General features: G+C 41.6%; 1 protein-coding gene across 4 annotated transcripts in view; it reads left to right on the top strand.

The window, feature by feature from the left end:
• The window catches only part of DCX (doublecortin), a 109789-nt gene extending 95181 nt beyond the window's left edge, over positions 1-14608 (top strand). For all 4 annotated transcript variants that reach the window (XM_043522494.1, XM_007060153.4, XM_043522495.1 and 1 more), the window contains exon 7: positions 3463-14608. In XM_043522494.1, the coding sequence (XP_043378429.1) occupies positions 3463-3519 (57 nt within the window). In that variant the 3' untranslated portion in view covers positions 3520-14608. The remainder of the gene's footprint in view (positions 1-3462) is intronic.
• The last annotated feature ends 9223 nt before the right edge of the window (positions 14609-23831 follow it).

Genomic DNA, 23831 nt, shown 5'->3' on the forward strand with positions numbered 1-23831 from the left:
CAGTGTGGATCAGAGAGGATAATTGTGCTCTTAAATTGTATCACTTTGAAATAGTTTCTGGTGTAGTGATGTGGACATTCTGCATATACAGTCATCACCGAGTAAACTTTTCTCTCTTGGAAAGCCTAAAGTGCTGGCAACTCTACACAATGAAAGAAATGTGCATGTCTAAGCAGTGAACCTAATATTGCCTTATAAGGAGATTTAAAAAACAATAACTTTAGGTCATGCTCTATTTTACAGGCTACGAATTACTGTGTAATTACATTCTGTGATAATTCCTTTCTGGTGCAATGACTGCTTTTCCCGGTAACATCCTCTCATTTACCACGTCATCAGAAGGGCAGCAGGGAGTTTTATTACATATCTGTGAACTTGTGCTGCTGTCATCTATGACCACAGGTGGCTCTTTTGTTAAAGGGTCCCTCAGCACTCACCGTAACTGGTTCTGCTGCTCAGCCACTCTTTTGACTTCATCCAATTTGTCTTTCCCATTGGCTTCTTCTGATCTCTTTTCTGGGCTATGCTACCCCACAAGCTTGGGTATCCTCTCTCCAAGGTATCCTCACTCAACATAAAACACATGCTCATTGTTAATTTCAGGGGTGAAATCCTAGACCCATTGAAGTCAATGGGAGTTTTGCTGTTGACTTCAATAGGATCAGGATTTCATCCTAGATCTTCCTTTGAAATAAACAGTCCTCTTCATGACCTGACTCTTCTGCTCTCCAGTTGCAGGTGGTTTTCTTCATCTCTCTGATAGTCTCCAACTCTCAGAGAGCCCTACAAAAGAATTAGGCAGTTACTTGGTTAAATTGCTGCTGCGCATTTTCTGAAATCAGAGGAATGTAAGGATTTTCCTACAAACTTTTTTATAGAAAACAGGTGGGTCTCTTAGTAAAGAACAACAATGATCGACATTCCTCATGCCTCCTTACTTCCTCATGACTGAGGGCTAGTCTTACGCTTCATTATGTAACAAGATCAACATGGTCGAGGTAGTCACTAGTAATGGATATAAAATTTTAATAGACCTTTGATGGCCTGGAGGGGTTAAGCCAGTGGAAATAAAGCACTTTGAGCTGAAATTTGGATGTATTCGGGAGCACATTTCTTGAACAGATTTTGATTTTCAGGTCGGTGTGGCCCCGTAGCTAAAAGCTGTGAGCTAACAAATAAAACGATGTCCTTTTTTTTAAAGTACAGACCCCACTCTACTTTTGGCACTCAAATGTAATTGAATAAACAAATGCCCCTGGCAGTCTGAGTCTCCATTATAGGGGGCTGAATTAAAACAAAGCCTTGGAATAATCATTAAGGCAATGAGGTCTGAAAATCAACTTAGTTAGGATTTGACTAAGCCAATGAAAAGACTCCCATTGCTCGTTATGGGCCAGACTGTGCAATCCTTACTCACTTTGAGTGGTGCATTATTCTTTGAGAAGTTCCTATCTGAGGATTAGGGTGGTTGACTGAGGATCAACGTGAGTCACGGGATCAGAATGTGGCCTGTAGTAATTATGGGTCTGAATAAAAGCCCGGTGAAATCAATGGAAAGTCTCCCATTAACTTCAGTTGCTTTGATGAACCACAGAGCATGTAGGACTGGCCCCTGTTTTGGGACAGCGGAGTCGTACCACCCGAGCAGGACTTCCCAGAGATCCCTACACACCTTAGGCATACATAATATCCAGTGAAGCTGGGGAAGCATGAGCTGGAGACTAGCTTCTGAAAATCTTGGCACTTTGCATATTTCAGTCAGATCCTTAATGTTATTTTAACGTACATTGTTATGATGAAATTAACATGTTCAGAATGGACTTCTAGGGCCTGATCCCAACCCCAGTGAAGTCAGTGAAAAGGCTTCCATTGATATCAGTGGGCTTTGGATTAGGTCCTTAATACCAAATTTTTATCCAGGCTGAGTCTGGTCTTTGAATTTGCATACTCACCTTTTCACATGCAACTGACTGTGGCTGCCAAAGTGTGTGTGAATCAATTTAGTGCATGCAAAAGGGTATTTCCCTATACATATAGGTGTTAGTACACACAAAACAAATACACAGTCTCTTCTGTTGGTACAGTCAGATGTGTGTGCAAAGTGCAAGGCGCAGGCTTCAAAAGTAGCTCTTAGCAATTCCTATAGAATGCCTGATCTTTAATAGTGCTTTTGAGTACTTCCCCAGTCACATAATCCCTGTAGAAAAATGCTCTTGCTGGTGAAAGTAGCAGGGGTTAAGTAACAATCAGTCACTTGTCTCAAGGGGGCAGCTCCTGGCCCACAGCCTGCACACAGCAGTTGTTCATGTATTTTTCAAGTCTTTAAGGCTCCCTTTTATACCTCAGTAATCAAGGATATGAAAATACTTTTCAAATATTGTAGGGGTTGGGGTTCCCCTCCGGCTTATAACTAAAATTATAAACTCATCTTGTTTAATGGTTTATTTATGTTTGTTGCCTGGTTGGCTCTGGACCATTTTAGTGAATTTCCATCTAAAATCTACAATTCACTGTGATTACTGAGGGCAGAGCTGATCAACAACAGGCTTCTCCACAGAATTAACCATAGACATGAATATAACCTTTTAGTTTACTAGAACTTCCATGTGTCATTGTTTTGTTTCCAGGAGCTATTCTAGCACTTGATAAAGAAAAACAGCTTTATCTTTCCCCTTTATCTGTTCTCTTAGGAAATTCCCCCATCCCAACCATTGTTTTGAGGCTTGAGGTGTGTATAGAACCCCCCTGCCCCAAACAAATTCTTTGTGCTTTTACTGTGTTTTGATAATAGCCCCTCCCAGTGCATAACACAGCATTCAGTAAGGAACAAGCAGAGCTTTAGCCTTCTTTAGTGATAGTTTGCATACATGGATCCCTATGGGACCTTTTAAGAGGTGGGACCAGATCGAAGCCTAAAATAGGAACTTTGGAGTTCATATCCAGAGCCAGAGCCAACTGTGGTAGCCTGGGCTCATTTTTAAAGCCATCTAATTATTAATGTATAATTATGATGGGCTTGAAATAAAGAACATGTGTTAGAGCATGTAATATCCCTCTCAGCTCTCTAGAGAAGTTGCATGGGGGCAGCTGTCAAATAAAGGTAAGACTCTTTATTCTGGACCTAAGTGCAAGCTGACCTGTATGGCAAAAGATTCTGTTGATTCGTGCAAAATCTAGCACAGATTGACACTGAGTGAGAAGGGGCTAAAAGGTTCTTCTCAAATTACCACTGCCTTTTGTGACTGAGATCTTCCTGCTCCACCATGCATGTAAACTGCCATGGTTTCAGTCCTGAACTCCTTAGACAATAGGTTTGTCCATTTGAAGTCCCATGAGGAAGACTTCAGCTTTGTGCACAGGAAGTGGTACTCCACTGAATTGAATCATGGAGCTGTCTCCTTACTATAAGATTAAGTTGGAAACTGATTGTGGGAGTTAACACTTTCTTCTTTCTTCTTACAGGACTTGTACCTGCCTCTGTCCTTGGATGACTCTGATTCCCTTGGAGATTCCATGTAAAAGAACACAATGCTAATTGTCTGTAGTACAAGCTATGTTTAAGATACAGTACAGTACTTCTGCCAAAAGAAGCAGATAGGTGACTGGTACTTTCAAATCAAAGGACACAAAGTTATATGTCATTTTTTTTCTGTGATTTATCCTCCGTGCCACAAATTGACACCTATCAACTATTAGGGATAGAGTGATACCATCCTTCTGAGTAATTTTATAGGGATGCAAAATGGGCATTGCCAGCAATCTGACACCAATGATCTCATGCATTTCCCCTTCACTTCAATTTTTTTCTTCTGCTCTAACTTCTTGAGTTTACTATTGACTACAGAAAAGTTGACAGTTCCCACTAGAAGTACATAACTAAATCTTTCACTGATCAATTCTAAAGCTAAAAGAAAACAAATACTAATCTCCACCTTTTCAAAATGCTGATGAATGCTAGCAGCTCTTTGAAAGCAGATCTGCTTCTAATTTTGCATCCCTGGTTTTAGCACCTGCATGCTGTCTAGCACCAATTTCTGTTGCTGAAGGGTGGGCAGAGAGATGGCTTGTTGCTCTGGTAAAAGATGTTTAAGATGCCAGCAGAATGTGAAACAAAGGCGTTTGGACAAGATTCAGAAATGCTGCGTAAGACGCTAAGTAAAGTTTTTATAGCACAGTGATTACATTATAAATTTATGTATTGGGTCATTTTCTAATAAATAAGCAAGATATATATACATGTCAGCTGAGTGGTGAATCAGATTTCTCCTGTAGCCCAAAGATAATGCTGGCTGATATCAAGTTATTATACCTGCCATATGGTATCTCTCTATCTCTGCTTATAATTAATGCCTTGTAAACAGCCAACACTGAAAACACTGTGAGAATTTGTTTTCAGGTCTGACACCTTTAGGTCGCTTTTTGTAGCAAGAAACCAATACACTTTTTATAAAAAAAAAAAAAATCTTGTATCTGTGTTTTGGGAGTAAGTATTCAAGCTCCTTCTTTTTTATAAAAGCTGGTAATTTTCTTTTGTTTAAAAAACACATTCAGAAAAATTTACAAAAAAAAGCCAATTGCAAAACAGTAATAACTGTGTTTAGAAATCATGTCATCACTGCCAAACAGAAGAGAAGTCAATTCAAAATAATGAATGTTTTGATAGTTTTTTTGTAATGTTTAAACTTGCATTTTTGGTTTATACAATTCAATATCCCTAACTATGGCCAGATGCTCTAATTATATTACAAATGGAACTTTGTGATATTCAAAGACAGTATTCTAAGAAACTCATATTGGGGGGGAAATAAACTGGTATGGAATTTAGAGAAACCTTTCACTTTTATTAATTACTAATGACTCCTGCAGGATGCAAAGTTCATGTATTTACAAAATGCTGGTGGTTTTTACTATGCTCAGGCTTTACTGGCATAGGTTAGTTCTTTCAGTGACTCTGACCTGACTTTACCTGGGTACAAAACTTTACAAAACTTTACCTGGGTACAGTACATGCAAACAAACCTTTTGTTGTTGTTTTTGCTTTTACTTTTACTTTGTTTCAGCAGATATGCAGATTATTTTATGTCCTTGCAATCCCTTGTCATTAGAATGAATTATGAAGTTGTGATATTGGATGCTACATGAATGCTTGGCAATAGGATGACATCATTTTGTTCCTTCATTTGTGCCGGGATGCCATTCCATATTTTTTGTTTTTTCCATTGCTACCATTAACACTCTGTACTGGCTGCATCTTTTAGGTTCATATGATGATGTGTATAATGCAAGGTGTTTAGAGAAAAAAAAAAGCTGCATGTGAGATGATCCAAAACAAACATTGGAGTTACCCAGAGGTTTGAGTTATTTTGCACCAAATTTGCACCTACAGTCTTGAGCCCACAATTATTTGCACCCACAATTTTTCGTGAGAAATCATTTGTTCCCACGAAAAACTTAATTTTAATGTGTAAGCCTCTGACCACTTTGGGGTTAAGTGCCCATTTGACCTCTTGTATTAAGGTATTTGACTTCAATTCAGATGGATGAAGGTTCATGTTCCTTCCTGGTTAAAGCGCCTTGTTGGGGAAGGACAGTTTTGTGAACGAAGCACAGGAGTGTTGTCAGACGATCTTAGTTCAGCTCTTGGCTCTGCCAGATTTAGTGTATGAACTGGAGCAGGTCTCTTAGTTTCTTGGTGCCTCAATATATTTATCTGTAAAATGAAGATAATAACTGCTCTATTTGACAGCGGCTTGTGAGGCCAAATGTCCATTAATGTTTGTAAAGTGCTTTCAGACTCACTGACGGAAGGTGCAACATAACTGCGAGGTTTTACTATTTGTGGACACAAACCTAGTTATTTTATGGGCTGATGGTTGGGTGTATGATCATGTGGATGCTATTTTAGAGACCATTCTTGAAAATATGGCTCTTTAAGTATAAGGGCATAATAGAACAAATTATTTATGCCAACCAATACTACTGACTACAGCCTGTGTTATACTGAGAAGTCAAATTTACCTTTGGCACAATAGAAACTGACTTCCTCTTATCTTCTCTGTTGGAAATCTTGAAGATCCCCACCACCAGTTTTTTTCCAGGGCCCTTGTAAAGGCTCTGCACTGAATGGTAGCTATCATCCTACCTGTTAAAGATGACTGAGCAGTTCTCCAGTGACAATGATGCTTCTTAATGAGACAGAGGAGTGGTCACTTGAGGGACACAAGATGCTCCCACCCCATCCATGGTCTGAGTGTCTTGCCACTCATCTCCCAATCCTTGTCAGTTTAGGAGGCAAGAGATTAGCACCAAAAAATAAATCTGGGACTTCCTTATAGCAGTTCAGAAGATTTATCAATAGCTCCGTGGAGAATCCAAGTCTCATATCCATAAGCAGATATGAGTCATATTACTGCCAGCAGTACAGTACAGTGCTTAAAGATGCATCGGAAAACTCAGTTTCTTTTCTCCAGGATCTGTCAAAATCAGTTTGCATGAGACAAAGCAGGAACCCAAAAACTGAATGGAACTTTGGGCAACCCACTATATGGGTAGCTTAAGCAGAAGTAGATAGTTTTCCATCTGCCACGAACAGTGCTTAGATAATAATTTTTTTAAAAACCAACAAAAAAACCCCTGCTCGTCTGCCAGTGGAACTTGCTAAAGAACTGTTACAGGCATTCTTCGTGAATTGCACTTAAAGTGACATGTCTAAGAACTTCATCCTGCAAATATTCACTCATGGGAGGAGTTTTGCATGCTCAAGGACTACTCACATGAGGAAGGGTTCTGCAGGACTGAGCCTGATGATCATTTTTGACACACTGCCTCAGAAAGGGAATTTACAGAGGCCTAATAGAAGAAAGCATTTTCTTCAGAGGGAAAATAATAGCCATTCAGCTGAGCAAAAGCCACATGTAAAACAGGGTAAGAGATCAGACTCCCAGGTTTAAAATGCATTTTTCCAGGTAGAGATCAGTGAGCATTTCAGAGGTAACACATAGGTAGACTGTATGAATGCTGATAGTGCATGAGAACTTGTACAGAAATGCATGTGGAATAGCATCCATACGGTGCTAGGCTTCTTCCAGGATCCCTGAAATATAAAAAGAAAAGAATCAGAGACAGCATACTATAGTAATTTCAGTATATGGATGGCCCTGATTCAGGAAAGCATGTATGCATGTGCTTATTTATAAGCATGTGCTTAAATCCCATTTACTTCAGTGGGACTTAAGCACGTGCTTAATGCTGTTCTGAATTGCGATGAATTATGAATTACTTGTAGCATACTACTGCAGCAATTCCAGTCAAATTGAGTTACTTGGATCAGACCATAGTAATGCCATGATAAACTTCCGAGTTCACTGCTAATTTTGTTCTTCTTTTACAAACACACAAAACTCCTCAGGATATAAGGATTGGCCATATTCTGTTATAAAAGCGCTGTCTGATTTCCCATCTGAGGCTGTTTTAAGTGTTATTTGAGACTGAGTCACTATGACCTCATTGTTTAAAAACTATACATGAAGGAATGGTAAGCATTGTGTATTACATAGCTCTATCTGTAATTTACACTGTGCCTGGTCTATTGCAGTGTCTATATATATTAAGCAGTATGTATGCATATTTAAAGGCATATCCACATTAAGGAGGAATTAGAGCAATGTCAGTGGCAATTTTGTTTGTAGAAGATCAGGCCCACAGAGTATTGCATCAAATTATAGATCCTTCTGAAACTTTTTGTTAATATCGGAATCCTAAAGTATATGAACCAGCCCCTCTGCTCCTGTGAATTGTGGAGCTACACCAGCTCTACCACCAGAGCAGCTAATCTAATCTCCAATTTACGTACATGAAGCCCCTAAGGTAGACTTTAAAGATTTCAGTGATTTGGTTTTAATTTGGCACATTGTTTGTGATGGGATGTCAGACTTCCTTCTGTCCTAAAAGTGTCTGCGTTCCTAACATCTGTAAATTAAGCATGGCCTTTTCCAGAGCTAGGAGCTCTAACTGTGTTACCCTCGGTGAGATCAGAAAAATTAGTTTCGCTCAGCTGCCACATCACTCTTTCACTGTGATCTGTCTGTCTCTCACAAACACACACCGGCTGTGGTTTACCCTTGTTTCAGTCTTACAATTTTTGAATGGGAAAAAGGGAGAGGGAAACATAAAGATATTGGTGCACAACCAAGCAATGTTACAAATAAGTTATTTTTAATATGGAAAAAGTGTTGTAAAAAGTATGTTCTCCTTTAATATTATAAAATATAGAACCTTTTACATGATGCTTTGGTGGCTGCTCCTTGTTGTCTTTGACCTTAGAAATGACATCCTGCTACATCACATGGTAGCTCCTGACATTGCTCTTTTTGGGCCTTACAATATCCTTGCTTACGTGCAACTCCATTGACAGACATCAGTGGAAGTCAGGTTCTCTATTCAAGGGTACAATATGACCCCTAAAGTTCAATCTTTCTTCTGTTAATGTCAGTAAGAGTTTTGACATTTACTTCAATGGGAGCATGATAGGGTCCTTATATCTATCCTTCACCCACTGAAGTCAATGGAAGTGATGCCATTAACTTGAATAGGAGCAGGATCCACCCTTACAGAAAATAAATAAGGAAATAAAAAATTGGTAAGTGAAATACATGGAAATATAGTATAGCCACAGAGTAATCTGAAACTGCACATGGTGTAGTCTCCCCATGTATTAACTATCAAATGTAGGTAAGAGGGAACAAACTAGTTTGTTTCTTTTAATGGTGATTTTACACGTTTTGAAAGTGATGAATATTACAGTTATTTTTCTGGTTGCGGATCCAATATTAAAGCTGACTGGAAGCTGCTTTTCAGGCTCCATGATGTCATCTGTATTTGGGAGCTAGATGGCTCAAAGGGTTTGCAAATGAGACACAGAACTTTTCACCACTAGGTATACGTTAAGATTTAAGACAATACAAAGAGCCAGGTGCGTTTGCAGTGGGGCACATGATTTATTAGTGGTAACCTAGAAATGATACAGCTAGCACTAAGTCTGTATGTAGTGAGACCAACTTGATTAACTCATTAAGTGCCTTCCAGCACATCTCTTTGTATTTCAGAAACACTTGCTAATATTGAAAAGCCCAATAAGGTGTAAGTGTGAACTGGCAGCCAAGGTATGCTACCTGAATCTGGAGTCTGCTGAGAAGATTATTCTGCTTCGTATTTATTCAGCTGGGTCTGGGGTAGCACACTGTGAAAATGATGGTATAGTTTATCACAGATTCATTCTGCCTCGTGGCACTGATGCACCCTCACAGCATGTCCATGGATTTGGGGAGGCCTTCTCAGTGGCGGCGCAGGAATGAGATGAAGCTGAATCCTGTTTCTCTGAAGGCAGCCTGCTGGGCGTGTATTAGGTAGGATTGGAGGGTTCTTGCTGCTCCAGTCATGGATCCTGTTGTTGGGTCTTCTTGCTCCCCACCGCCTCCCACTCCCACTTTTCTTCTGGCCTTGGCTCTGGTATATCTTGTAGCATGTGTCTTCAGTTGTAAAGCTGGGTGTGGGATTCCTATAACTCTGCCTTTTTCTCTGAACACTTTAAGATCTGGCCATTCAGAATTTGATTGATGGCTCTGGTAAAGAAATCTTCATCTTCTGATCCATCAGGAGTTGTGCTGGCAAAACACCATATGCTAATGGTATAGCTGTATGTGCTAAAAGACCCTAATGTGGTTCTTGAGCCTTTTTTCCTTAGAGCTTTTATTGTAACAACTGCTCTTTCAGAGTCCCCATTTGGGGCAGGAAATGAGGACCGTTCGTTGTTTGGTTAAGGTCACAAGGCCTGGTTCTTATTTAAAGTAAGACCACTTTACACTGTTCTGGTAGTGAGGAAGAGCCTCAGAGTGAGAGTAGATTATGCTTGTACCCATTGTGAAGCCCTTTTGCACTGCCAGCGTGGTGTAAGGTGACCTTAAGGTAAATGAGACTTAAGCGCATATTCTTAGCCTAGTGGATAGAGCACTGGACTGGCATTCAGCAGACCTGGGTTCTATTCCCAGCTTTTCCATGGGCCTGCTGGGTGACTTTAGGCAAGTCACTTCTCCTCTTGAGCCTCAGTTTCTGCATGATGAAAAGGGCTGTTGAAGAACTAGGGATTATTTTTATTTCTTATGTAATGAAGTCCGTAAACTGCACTGGAGTGAACCCACAGTCCATGATCCTTGGCAAAAGTTTCAAGAACTCATTATCACGTGAACATGGTTTTTAATCTGTTAACCCTGTGTGTGGATGAGTTTGCTGGCAGATTAGCCTCTTTCACATATTGTGAATGGGAAGCTACCGCTACTCTACTGGTGGTGTTTTTTAAGTTACATAGGTCGGTGTTTATCGGCTGCCTTTGTCTTTCTCTCAGCTCTCTGCTCTAATCGACACTGTGCTTCTTTTGCACAAATTACACAGCTTTCTACCAAGTCCATTTTGACTGTCCTGAACACCGGACTGTTTGATGTGCTCTTGCGCTGCACTTTATTACGTCTTTTTGATCTTAACGGATCTTTCCAAGCCTTTCCTCTCTTTGATCTTCTGGTCTGATGAGCCTCTGTCCTTTTAATAGCAGACCATCAACTATATTGATGCTTCATTTGTACTGCCAGTATTGTAGGAGCTGTTCAGGGATTGCTCCTTTCCTTAGCCCACCTGTCTCTGCCTATCTGCTTAAGTATTGGCAAGTCCTAGGACCTTTGTTGTGCTTGCTCAGTTTGGACTGGGTAGCTGGGAAGCTTTGACTCATCTGGTCTATATACAGCTTGAGTTCTGTGAAACATTCTTCTTTCATCACTGGGCTATGTAGGGAAACCTTGGAGAGAGCATCTGCCCACACAAGGCTTATCCTGGGAATCTGCACTACTGTGTAGCTGAAGAGAAGTCAGTGCAGGTGGAATCTCAGTATTTAGGAGGGTGGCTCATGCTGGGTCTTCAGCCACAGCAAGAAGCTCAAGACAGGAGATTGTCATAAGCAAGGGAGACTGAATAACAGACAAAGAAAGATAAAGGAATAATGACACTAGTCCAGGGGTGGCCAGCCTGTGGCTCCGGAGCCACATGCGGCTCTTCAGAAGCTAATATGCGGCTCCTTGTATAGGCACCGACTCCGGGGCTGGAGCTACAGGTGCCAACTTTCCAGCATGCCAGGGGGTGCTCACTGCTCAACCCCTGGCTCTGCCACAGGCCCTGCCCCCACTCCACCCTTTCTCGCTCCCTCCCCTGAGTCTGCCGTGCCCTCACTCCTTGCCCCTCCCCCCCCAGAGCCTCCTGCACGCCACAAAACAGCTGATCGGGAGGTGCAGGGAGGGAGGGGGAGGCGTTGATTGGCGGGGCTGCTGGTGGGTGGGAGGTGCTGGGAGCAGGGGTTGGGGGAAGCTGATGGGGGCTGCTGACGTGTTACTATACTCTTTGGCAATGTACATTGGTAAATTCTGGCTCCTCTCAGGCTCAGGTTGGCCATCCCTGCACTAGACTGTGCTTTCCCGCTCATGAATGGTGACTTGTGTGGAACCAATTCTGGCAAGGGAGAATGGGGTGGAAATTGTCCACATCACTTCTGGCTCTATCGAAACTCTTGTAGAGTCCAGTAAATCGAACAGAAACCACAGAACATCATTTCATGGTGTCACGTAGGGCAATGGCCCAAACCCACGGCCAGGTCCCAAACTCCTGCTTCTGGGCTGTGTGGGGCTGCTGCTTCTGGCCAGAAGATAATCACATGCTAACCAATGTTTGCAATGTGCATGTGTGCCTGTTTGGGGCCCATTTGTGCTACTAACCAAAATTTGGGCCCTGCATTTGTAAACAAGGAGCAAGCTTCATCTCTGTAACTCTGGTGATTTCAAGGGCCTTACGCCAAGCAGACAGTGGGCTGGTTGTTGAAGTGTTACTGGTTTGGGAGCTGTTTATTGCTAAATCTCTTCCTGGGAAAGGCTTGTCTTTCATCTTTTCTCTTAACATCTTTAGCAGGGCTTACCCATTCCTGCTCCCATTCCCTTGCACAGTGAACAGGAACTCAAAATTCTGCAGCCAGTTTTAAAACTACCCCAGGTTTGACAGTTTGCACTGGAACAGTTGCGGCAGGAGGATTCCTAAAGGGAATTAACACTTTGTAGCAATTAGAGTCTGACAACTGAAAAAGAAAGTTGGCAGCATTAGAGAAAGATGCAGTGATGGTCAATGTCCTGGGAAACAAAGAAAGGAGACTCATTTCCGAGGGGGCCAGCAGGGAGTATTTGTTAGGAAGTGTTTACTGAGCGGTGGGATATGAGTGGGAACTTCATCATAATACCAAATCAAATGGAAAGGAATGCATGAGACAGAGTGGTGGAAATGTCAGTCTTTGACACATGCAGAAATATAAATAAAGAGGGTGGAGAAACCAAGAATAATAAACAGAAGGGAAAGCCTTGGGTAGCTGAGGATGTACAGCTTGGCTCTGGGCTGAAAGCCAGCAGGGGGTCCATGGCTGTGAGTTGTTAGAGTGCTTCACCAATGCCTACACTGGATTGCAGCCTATCCGTGGTGACAATTAGTGTCCCGCTCCCCATCACAGAAATAAGGTCATACTTGGCCGTGGGCGGAAGAACTTGATTTGAAATTCCTTTCCTCCCCCGTCCCTCTTTTCCGCTGGCACGTGAAAGTCTGCAACATCCTTGAAAGAGGGGGGAAACTGCAACCCTTTGTCGAGTGACAGCCAAGCCTGTGGTTTTGTTTTATTTTTATCCCTCTGCATTGGACTAGAAATAGAAATGCAGCAGCACTGCCTGGTTCCCGAAAGGACAGGCTGAGTGCTTTGTAGAAGGAAATCGCAAGAGATGCAAAAAGGGGTAATGAGGGCATGTCAGATCCTTCCCCATGGAACCCAGCAAACTATGGCAAAACAGAGGCAGGGCAGGCCGCTCTAGTCAGGAAAGAGCCACCGCATCCTCCTGAGGGAAGAGAATCTGGTTTTATTATCTTGTAAAGCTGTGCAGAACAGAACCGCTGAGGTCTTTGACCTGCTGCTGGTCTTGTTCACGGAGTCACAGGCCAAACATGCAAACAGTTCAGCTCACCTGCACTGACCCCTTTCACCAGGAAATGTGAATTAATATAGAGTCAGATTCTGCAATGCTTATTCACACTGAGCAGTGCCTTCCTCCATAAAGAGTCTCACTAATTTCGATAGGGCCGCTAGAGAAGCAAGGCAGTCCTCTGTGAGCTTGGGATGGTATAATCTTGCCCATGGCTTCCTGCGTTCAGTCTGTCCCCGGAACTTCAGTATTGATGCTAATTTTTCTGCAGTGATTTATTTGGGGAGGGGTTGTCTTATGTGGTAGCAAATGGTTTTATCAGTTACAATTTCATTATTTTAGGGCCAGTTTCTCTTTCCCTTTCTCTTGCGTAGAGGCACTTTACTCCATTAGTAATCCCATTGCCTCCAACGGCACCACTTGTGGAGTCAGGTGCTAGTCTAGCTGTCCCAAGGCATCCCAATCGGGCCCACATAAAGTGGGAGTTCCCTTTTGTGAAGCTTCTGGTGGGATTGCTGTCTCGTTGTTGAGTTTCAAGCTGTTGCCTCTTTGTTGTGTTGGGAAGAAAGGGGCAGAGCCTTTCAGTCACACAGGTGTCCATATTGGCCAGGCCTGTTTGTAGTTTCTTGGCTTAAAAAAGAAGAAGAAATGTAAACAAAAGTGAGTTTCAAAATGTGTTGTGTACCAGATATTCTCTGGCATACTGATATCACTTTTAAATGTCTATCTTCCTCAGCATTCATCACTGCCGTATCAAAACACCTGGAGTTACCGCTACTGCACCTAATACATTCAGGAGAAAGCACGGCTAGAAGGAACGATATGCATAGGACCAAATTTGCGGCTGGTGTAACTCAGTTAACTTCAATAGAGTTACAACGTTAGTGAATTTAACCCTCACATCCAGGTCCAGTTACTTACTCAGGTAAAACTCCCCTGGATTTCAGTAGGAGGGTTGTTGGTTTTTTTAAACAAAGATTGCAGGATTTTGTGTAGGAGATTCTACAGTAAGGACACCATATAACACTTGACCGTATGAAACCCAATAGAGTAGATTCTCTGCTGGCACAAAGGGATAAAAACTCCATTAAAGTAAATGGAGCTGAGTCCATTTATGCCAGCAGAGATGTTGGTCTTATGATTCAAAGACTGGTTGCTGTAAACAATCCCTGTTGTGAATTGCGGGGTCAATTTCCAGGATTATTGTAGCAGAATTCATGTTGGAAATTCCAGATAGACAATAGTCTCTCTCCCTGTATGGATCTGTAATACCTGTATCTTAAATGTTCTGTGTTGGTTTTATTGTGGCTAGTGATGAGGCAGCTGAAATGGTTCCATTCGGTTAAGCATCCATCTGAACGTGAGGCTAGGAATCTCAGAAAATCAGGCCCCCTCATGAGTTTTCGGGTTCTAAGGAAAGCTGAATCTGGTCCACCATTGACAGGAGTTCAGGGCCCACAGGGTTTGCAGGATGGGAAATCGCCTCTCTCTCAGAGTTTCTATTCCCAGTCCTAGCTGCAGCCAAGAAGAATGGAGGTTTATGGGTTTGTTGGTTTGTTTTTTTAAAAAAAGAAAAGGTGCTTTCTTTTTACCAGATGTTTTTGAACATAAGAAAGAGAGTTCAGGTTTGTTTCATTTTAAGTTGTGGGGTAAACTCGAGGCTGGTTCTGATTTTATCCAAATTGGTTGGTCCATCTCTATTTGCAGCCAATCATTCCTTTAGCTGTATGCAGTCAAAGGTTATTGTCTTCCTTCAAAGAGTTGTTTAAACATTTCAGATATCCCAGAGCTGGATCCCCGACCAGGTAGCAGGACTCAGTCTGGGTAGTGCTCAGTCTGCAAGAAGGCTGTGTCCCTTTGAGATTTGCCATGATGATGATAAGAGCAGGGTGGTTCATTTGGCACATGAAGTCGTAACTGGATACGCGGGCAGCAATAGGTAGAGAGGGACCAGAAGCTGGTCCTGAAAATCCTTATGTTTCAGGGACGTCCATATCCAGAGCCAAACTAAAGAGATGACTCCTATCTCTATCATAGGCCAAACTGAAATCTTCCATCCGGGTACCTCTGAACATTGAGGAAGTCCAGATTCAGATCAAAATTTCAAGTCTGAGGCCAAGTTCTAGGCCTATATAGGTTCTCTCTGAAAAATTTACAGCCATGTCTTGTTTGTAAAATTCCACCGTAGCTGCTTTCCTGCCTCTGTTACTAACTGTAGGACAGCAGTCGTGATGGGTCAATATTCCACTTGATACTGCAGGTGGCAGTCTAAATATTGCGGGATTTCAGCCTCCCTCACATGTTATGCGCCCAGTAATGTCTCTGGGGTACTTGCAAAGCAGTACATCTTTAACAGGTTCTTTTTCTTTTCTTTGCTATGGCAACTCCTTCAGATTTAGTGTAAAGTCTAATAATGTGTCCGTTTGAAAAGAAGAATGTCTAGGGAAGTAATTGCACTGTTAATAAATTGGTGTCTATAGATAACATGAAGCAGAAGTGTTGAATGTAAGAAGAAGAAAGCCTATGAGTAATTACAGTACATGCCGGATTCTGACGTGTAAATTGTTGTTAGTTCTCTTGTCATTTAAACTACATGTGATCCAAGCAAATTTCTCACTTTGTCACTGCTAGTACAGGTGTGACTGTCAGTTTAGAAGACAACTTGAGGCCTCCTCGGAAGAGGAAACCTGTCTAGTTGAATCTCCTTCTATTCTGTGAAATACTGATATAATTTGGAAGTCAAAGACATGCTTTTCACTTCTTGGTGCCCCGTATCTTATAACACCGTATAGCCGAGAAGCACAAGAAAAGAGTACCAGCTGGATGTCTTTGTTATTACTAGCATTTGCCTATTTTCTTAGTCACAAGCTACAATAAGCCAATCTCATCAAGTAAACTCCAGGTTCTTCATGCCACTGGTCTCTGAAGAACGTGTCTTGCCTTCGTTCTTTACCCTGAACTTTGCAGTGCTTCGGCAGGCTGCAATGCTGTTGAGAAGTAAATTGTGCTACAGGAAGTGTGCAGCTGAATTGGAACCTGATCGTTGATTACTGTCTTACATCATTTATTGATTTTGTATCATTTCATCATTAATAACAAAGCTGCAATATAATATAACCAAGAGGCCATAATGTATTTTCTGTTGCCATTCAGTTGTGGGGGGTGGGGAGGGGAAAGAAGGGGCTGAGTTTAAAGTTTAGCTGGCATGCTTTAAACTCTCTGTACATAACCTTTGAGGACAAGACGGTTGTAGGGGTTGAGCTGTATTTTGCTAGACTGGTAAACTTCTTTTCGTTTTGTTTAAATAGTGATGTATTTAACTAATGACATGTTGTACAAAGCATTGTTAATTTAATGGATGTTTTTATTTTCCTGTAACAGATCCATATAACATTTCATTTTGGCAAGAACTTTTCATAAGCCAGCACCAGTATTGCACGAAGCATTAAGTTGACTTGTCATGCTTTTTTTTTTTTGTGGGGGTGGGGGGATTTTTTTTCTTCAGACAAATAGCATTACCCATTGTTAACTTACTGCTTGGGGCTATATCTTGAATTTCCTTTTAAAATGAAATTTAATTTAAAGTTGCCTGTGGGGGATATGAACAAGCAAGAGGCTATGCCAAAATGTCTCAATTGTATCATCTTGTAATATATTGCAGCTTTATGCCAATGATTCCTTGCTTATCTGTACACGGTACATGCATGTTTTGAACTAATTCTGCATTCTCCATTTGTGGTGAGTTACTTAGCATTTTTACCACCTTTTGTGCCATTCAACTTGTACAGAAAACATTTTTATTGATGTTTTAAAGGGTAAAAAAAGAAAAAGAAAAAAAAACTTCTGCTCCATAGCTGTAGGTAGAACTCGATTACTTAGCTAACAGATGTAAATTCGTGGTCGTAGTATTAGAAGTGCTAGGTTGCTAGTGAACAAGCTTTTGAGAGTAAATGCATGGTATTGTACATCTCATTTCTTAATTAACTCTTCCTTTACCTCTGAAAAGAAGGTTCTCTCTTTCTGTCTTTCTCTCTGTCTCTCACTCTCTCATGGTTGTAAGTTACAGATTTGGGCATAAGGAAAATAATATACAACAAAGTTTGAGAAGGAGTTGTCAGCAGGTTCTCCTGAGAATGTGTTACGTATCAAAGAACAATGCCTTTGGCACTCTGAATAGACACTGGACTTTAAAGTAAAACAGATAAAGATCAGTCACATATTGTCTTTGATTGAACTGTACAATTAGTTAAATATTCACAAGATCACATCATTAGTAAAAGATGTGATCTTATTTACCCATTTCAACAGAGGCGTTCGGCATGTGATGTATTTGCAAATTATTATGCCCCATACGTGTCTGTTTTTAATGGATGTAGTCCCATAGGTCTGGATTTGCAGAGTTTGCATAAGCTCTTTGATTTTACTGAATATTCAGTGGAAGGTCGGGGGATGAAATTGTGTTAGGGGTTCTGAAAACACCTCCTCCTTTTCCACATGCCCAGACTCTGATTTCAATTTACAGGGTTTCTTTGGTAGTTGTGCCTCCATTTGCAACAGAGGACATACAACATTAAAAGTCTGAAAAATATGGGGCCACTTACAAAGATGGGGTTTGTAAGAAACAAAGGAAACAGACATGAACAACCCCCCAAAAAAATCCTATCAATCCTAGATCTGTGTGTCTATCCCTCATGCCTCTTCTCTCTTAGCAGTATTTCCTTTTGTTAGAAGACTTAACGTTCTAGCCCAAATTTCCATTTTTGTGAGGTGTTGTGAACTGTTTTTACTACTTGTAATAATCATCCCAGATCTGGTAACACTTGTAATGCAATGCCATGCAACAGAGAACCTGTCCACTTTATAGCTTTGCTCTCAATATTTGTTACTCATTCTTTTCTCATCTAAATGTACATTTGCAAGATGTGTGTAATGTCACTTTCAAAAATAAAATTTGGTTTCAATATTTAGGCTGATAAAACCTGTTGCTTCTTTTTTCTTCGGCCTGATAAATATGTTGAAAACAGCTCTGAGTAGTTTTAGCTGTTCCCAGTCTTGCCCAAATTCATCCCAGTTGTATTTGCATGAAAGGAAAATGAGATGGGAAAGGGATCTTGACAGTCGTGAAATCATAAAAAGATCCATGTACGCGTGATGGAAAAAGTGACGTGCAGATAGTAGTCTGGAAAGGACCTATCGTTGGGACTGTGGGGCCAGCTCTTTATTTGTGCTGCACTAAAGATAGGGATTAGTTCTGCACTGATTAACAACTCAAATAACCCCACTGAAGTCAAAGCGTTGCACCAGGCTCAAAACTGTACTGAACTTGACTCCTCGATTGAAATCTCGCCTGGGCAGCTGCCAGCATAAGGCCTGTGCACCACCTAAGTCTCACTTTAGCCCTGTGTTGAGGGGTTTAGTGGGAGGTGAGTGGTTTCTAGGGTTTGTGGTAGCTCTCTGCATGGGGCTGACTTTCACCTGTAGCAAATAAGGTCCAAGTTCTTCTCTCACAACTACACTAGTGGGACCACAGTGAAGTCAACGACACTCTTAACTGTAAGCCCTTAGAAATGTTAATAGGCTATAATCCTTCTCATTCAGTTATACAGTGCAAGCTATTTTCCTGTTTATTTTCTGGTCAGATCTGCAAAATTAAAGCTGAATGCATTGACTCTGCCTGGCCCTTATCATTGGATGCTGAAACTTGAATTTTCCTCCATGAAGAGCTCAAATTCTTTTCAATATGCTCAGAAGGAGGCCTTTATCCTTTTCCCTGTAGTTGCCTTACCATAAACCAGATTCAACAAACTCAACCGTCTCCATCCAGGTCCCATTAGCAAGCAATGCAGGGGCTATCCACACATTTCATCACTTGGCTGATTATTGGCATCCATTAGCCATTAACAGGCTGTGCTTGGACAAACTAAAAACAGAGCATACAGTACATTATTGTTTTCAATGAAAGACCCAGTTAAAAATCTGTGATTCCCATAATGAAACCAGGAGAAGAAAAGCCCTAGTAGAGCAGCATGCATTTGAACGTGCGTAAACTGAAGGCAGTGCAGACACAAACAAAAAAGTAGAACAAATTCTTTAGAAATTTTTCTGCATTCATCTTCATTGTAACCCCAAAGCGAACACAGCACCCCCGTGACTGGAGAGGTTTTAATGGGCCACTTCACCTTGAATGGTCCCTTGAAAACTACTTATACTAAACAGTCTGTTCCACCTTGTATTTAACAGCAACACTGAGTTAGTTTCCCAGATCTGAAGAAGAGCTCCAGGTAAGCTTGAAAGCTTCTCTCACCAGCAGAAGTTTTGTTCAATGAAAGATATTGCCTCACCAACCTTGTTTCTCTATGGAAACTAAGGGCCTTCTTCAGGAACAAGAAGGTTTTAAACCCTGTCCTCTCCGTGTATATGTGTGGCTAAATCAGCTGCTCTAGACACTGTAAACTTTACAGCAAGTTGCCGCACAGCAAGCCAGGCAATGAATCCGCCACACACCGGCTTGCTGAGCAGTAACATCCCATGTGGAGCCAGCTACGGTTTGGTGAAAGTCCCAGAGAGCGGGGTGACATACTATGTTTTAAAGTAACAGTAGCTCACCCTGCACACCATGACTTTCACTGTACTGTAGTAGGGTCCACATGGGACGTTACTGCTCAGAGATGTGCTGGAGATTAACACCGCAGCTTGCAGTAACGTGGAGACAAGCTCACAGAGGAGATCTGGTAATGATATCAGGACAATGTGGGATTTGGCTAACAAGGACCACTGCTGGAAAACAATGGGCCTGATTTTGCTCACACACCTGTAAACTCTGCTGACAAAAATGAAATTACTCTTGATTTAGATCAGCGTAGATGAGCCTCCAAAGTTCAGTATTCTCACTAACTCTGCATTGATCAATATATAGACACAATTCACTTTCAGTTTCCCTCCTTCATCATAGCAGTGAAAATACATGGATTAACTTTTGGACGCATTAAACCCATTTTCTGTTTCTGTTGTATGGACTGAAACAAAACGTCTGGTCTGTTTGGAAAGCACTTGGTTGGTCTCTTGACCTAATCTCCACTTGATGCTCAGCCCTTGCTTGCTGTGCAAATCTGGTTCTAATCAAATGAAACATACTTTTTCCTGTCAGGCTTGTCAGCTGCAAATAATCCAAGGATTCTGCAGTTCTTGGCTTTGAATCCCAGCCCAAAATGTGGCAGAGAGCTATGTAGGGTATTAGAACATTTATCTTATGCTGCTCTGTGAAATGTGGAAGACAGTTGCAAAGTAAGCTATGAATTGCTCTGTAATAAAGTGATCTTTATCTTGCTTTTTCCCTAAATAAGACACTTCTAGCAGAGAGAGGGTCTGCAAATCTAGAATTACTTGTACAGCATCTAAAGTCCCTCCTAAAATCTCACTTCCACTGCTTGCCGCCCACCACTAGCCATCTGCATCTCCTCCCATGCCAGCTCCATAAACATACAGAATTGCACATTAGCAAATCCTGTCTGTTTAGAAGTGCACTTTTGAAAATCTAGCCCCATAGTATAATATAAAACCAAAGTCACAATAAATAAACACTCTACTGAAATAAGTAAATACAATAGCAAGAACCCTGGAACCAACAAAAACTATTTAGGATCTAATCCTGCAGCCATTGAAGTCAATGGCAAAAACTCCCATTCACTTAAAAGTTGTAGAATCAATGGCCTTACCCTGCAACTGTAATTGTGTGAGAAATACTTACATACATGTCCGGTGCCACTGAACTGAAGTCGGGACTCTTTGTATGAGCAAGGATTGAAAGATGAAGCTCCAAAGTGAGAATGTAAACTGTTTGGGGGCAGGCATCATGTCTTATACAGTATGTTTTTTAATCACTAGGCACACCTATGGCACTGTAACAATAGGAATCATTCACTGTGATCTGTATTTCCTATTCTGTCTGTGGCAAGATCTAAACCACTGATACTGTAAAGATTCCCATTAATTGCACTTTTCCCAACAGTTCCTTTTGAAATTCCTCACCGCTTTAAGATGTCCCACACTGTCATGAATATTACCTTGTTTGTCAAAAAATGGCAAGTATAGGAAGGACGCACAAGTTTGTTGCCGTTTTCCTTTTGGTTCGTAGTGCAAGAAGTGTATCCAGCACAGCTTCCTGCCTAAGGGGCCAACCTGGCAGGGTGCTGAGAGTGCTCAATGCCAATTGATTTCAAAGGGCGCTAAGCATTTTCCAAAAGATCTGCAGCTCTGTATTAATCAATAATACAGCAAGAAGCTATGGCTTATTCCGTATATAATCAAATCCAGTTGCCTCACCGTCCCAATCAATGGGACAATTTGGAAGCATAACGCCTTCAGGAAGGCACCTTTCTCTGTGTGTGAAAGTCATCCCAGTGCAGATGGCCAGCACAAAGAGAATTTCGATCTGTATGATTTTTCCTGCCAGCCAGGACTAAACAGCAAGTTCAACTCCAACCGTTCTAGTCAGTTTCTGATGGTGGTTTATCTACCATTGTCAGGAATGTTGCATTCAGTTAGGCCACGTGCAAGAAGTGAGGCTGCAATAAATGAGATAGATATTAAATGATGCTAAATGAATTACTACTATCCTTGTTATGGAATCCTGTTTATTTTAAGCAGAGATATTCCCACAGTTGTTACACCCCAGCAAATGTTGGGAACCCAACACCTGCTTTGGACAGATTTAAATTGTTTCTTCTAACAACTGTGTTCTGAGTGTGTCATCTTCTAATTTAGTGTTTTGAGTGCACTGTTAATATCAGCAGGAGAAACGGGGAAGTGCCATTCAGCTGGTAAAACAACATGTATTCATCTAGTCACCCTGAGAGTGATGGCTAGGAACACAGAACACAGCCAAGGAGAAGTATGTCATTTTTATAGGTCCCTGCAACCTGTCAGTTTAGTAATAGAAGCTGCCATTCATATAGCACTTTAGGTTTGGGCAAGAAGCTTTATTACTTTAAAGGTTCATGTAGACTGAAGTTCAAACAGAGTGAGATTCTAGATCACTGGGAATGAAGTTCATCAGCTATATTAGAATATCAGTCTTATGCCCAATGTAATAAACTGCCATTTCAAGGCAGAGTGATCACTTTCTCAGTGCACTTGTATATCCTGTGTCATAAAATCTCAAGAAGTAACAAGAGTTTCCACCAGAAGTCATTAAAGTTGGGCAGTTGCTTGGTGGTCTCCATAAAACACGTCAGGGGGAGTTGTCCAGTTTCTAGGGAACAGATGTTCAAAGGTATTTTAGTGCTGAAGGATGAAGATAGGCACCTAGTGGGATTTTCAAAAGCACCGAAGCAGGTTAGTTGCCTGCATCCAGGCACTGAACCTGCTTAGATGCTTTTGAAAATTCAACTAGATGCTTATCTGCATCTTTAGGAACCTACATACTTATCAAAATCTGGCCCTAGGTGACTGAGTCTTAGCAGAGAGACTATTGAGTAAATGGTCATAGAGACTGAAATACTCTCACCCATAGGCATAAGTGCTGGAGTTAGGAGTGCTGGGGGTGCTACCGCACCCCCTGGTCTGAAGTGGTTTCCATCATATACAGGGTTACAGTTTGGTTCAATGGCTCTCGGCACCCCCACTGTACAAATTGTTCCAGCAATCCTGCCCCGAGGCTAGGTTATCCCTGTAACTCAGGTTTCAAGCAATATTGGTAGAGCAGAATAGGGACATTTGCTTTGATAATCCTCATTAAACATCAGTACTGTGGGGAAAGAAAAGAGGACTTCATTTTCCAACTAAACATCTTAATTTTTCATGGCCTCTAGTTTCATGGTAAAATGAATTAATACAGCTATGAGTGTGTGTTAGTATAGTATAGTAGCATGATTTTAACATCCAGAAAACTTCCTCCTGAATACCTCACCATATACAACCGAATCTGTTATCAGCCTGCAAGTTATAGACATGGTTGTTCCATTGACTGGAAGCTTCATATTGTAACAATATTATCTTTAGCCTACTTGGAAAAAAATTGGAAACAAAGCAGGGAGATTTTCTAGCACCTTATGAACTGAACATTTGTTAGGAAGCTGCAAAAGTCAGGGACATATTTATTCCTTTGTGCTACTCAAAGGATAGTCCAAGTGCAGAGGAATGAATCAGTGGTCCTGATCCTTGGAGAACAATGCTCATGGACAAGTTTAGATTTAAACTCTATCTGCTGTGGAACGAGTGAAGGAAACCATGAAAGAGAAGATGCTGCGCTATTGTCAACTGCTCGTATTTTAACAGAGAAGTCCTAATTGTCATTCAGAGGAAGCTGGTGTCTAGAAAATGGCTGTTGAGAGAAACACAGCAGTTCAGGGTATGTCTAAATTGGCAAGTTTCTGCGCCACAAGTTATACCACTTTTATTAAAATGCTGGAATTAAACCGCTGTGGCGTGTCCACACTGTGCTTCTTGTGACTCTGGAGCGCATCCACATTAGCAGCTCTTGCAATGGCAAAGACAGCAGTGCACTGTGGTAGCTATCCCATTGTGCGCCTGGCCGCAGGGTGCTTTGGGAAGGGTTTGCAATGCCTCATGGGGCAGGCACAGCCTCACATGATGCAGGTTTCCCAATCCCATTGTTCCAAGGGCATCCTACTACATTGCCAGCCGCTTTTCAACTGAAGGGGGGGGGGGGGGGAGAGTGTGTAACAGGGAGTGTGTGTGTGTATGGAGGGGGGGAGAGAGCGTGTCAGCATGCTGTCTTGTAGGTTCAGACAGCAGCAGGAAGCAACCAGTCCTGAGGCAGGGGGA

Source organism: Chelonia mydas, chromosome 9, assembly GCF_015237465.2.
Source record: "Chelonia mydas isolate rCheMyd1 chromosome 9, rCheMyd1.pri.v2, whole genome shotgun sequence".
NCBI classification, from domain to species: Eukaryota; Metazoa; Chordata; order Testudines; family Cheloniidae; genus Chelonia; species Chelonia mydas.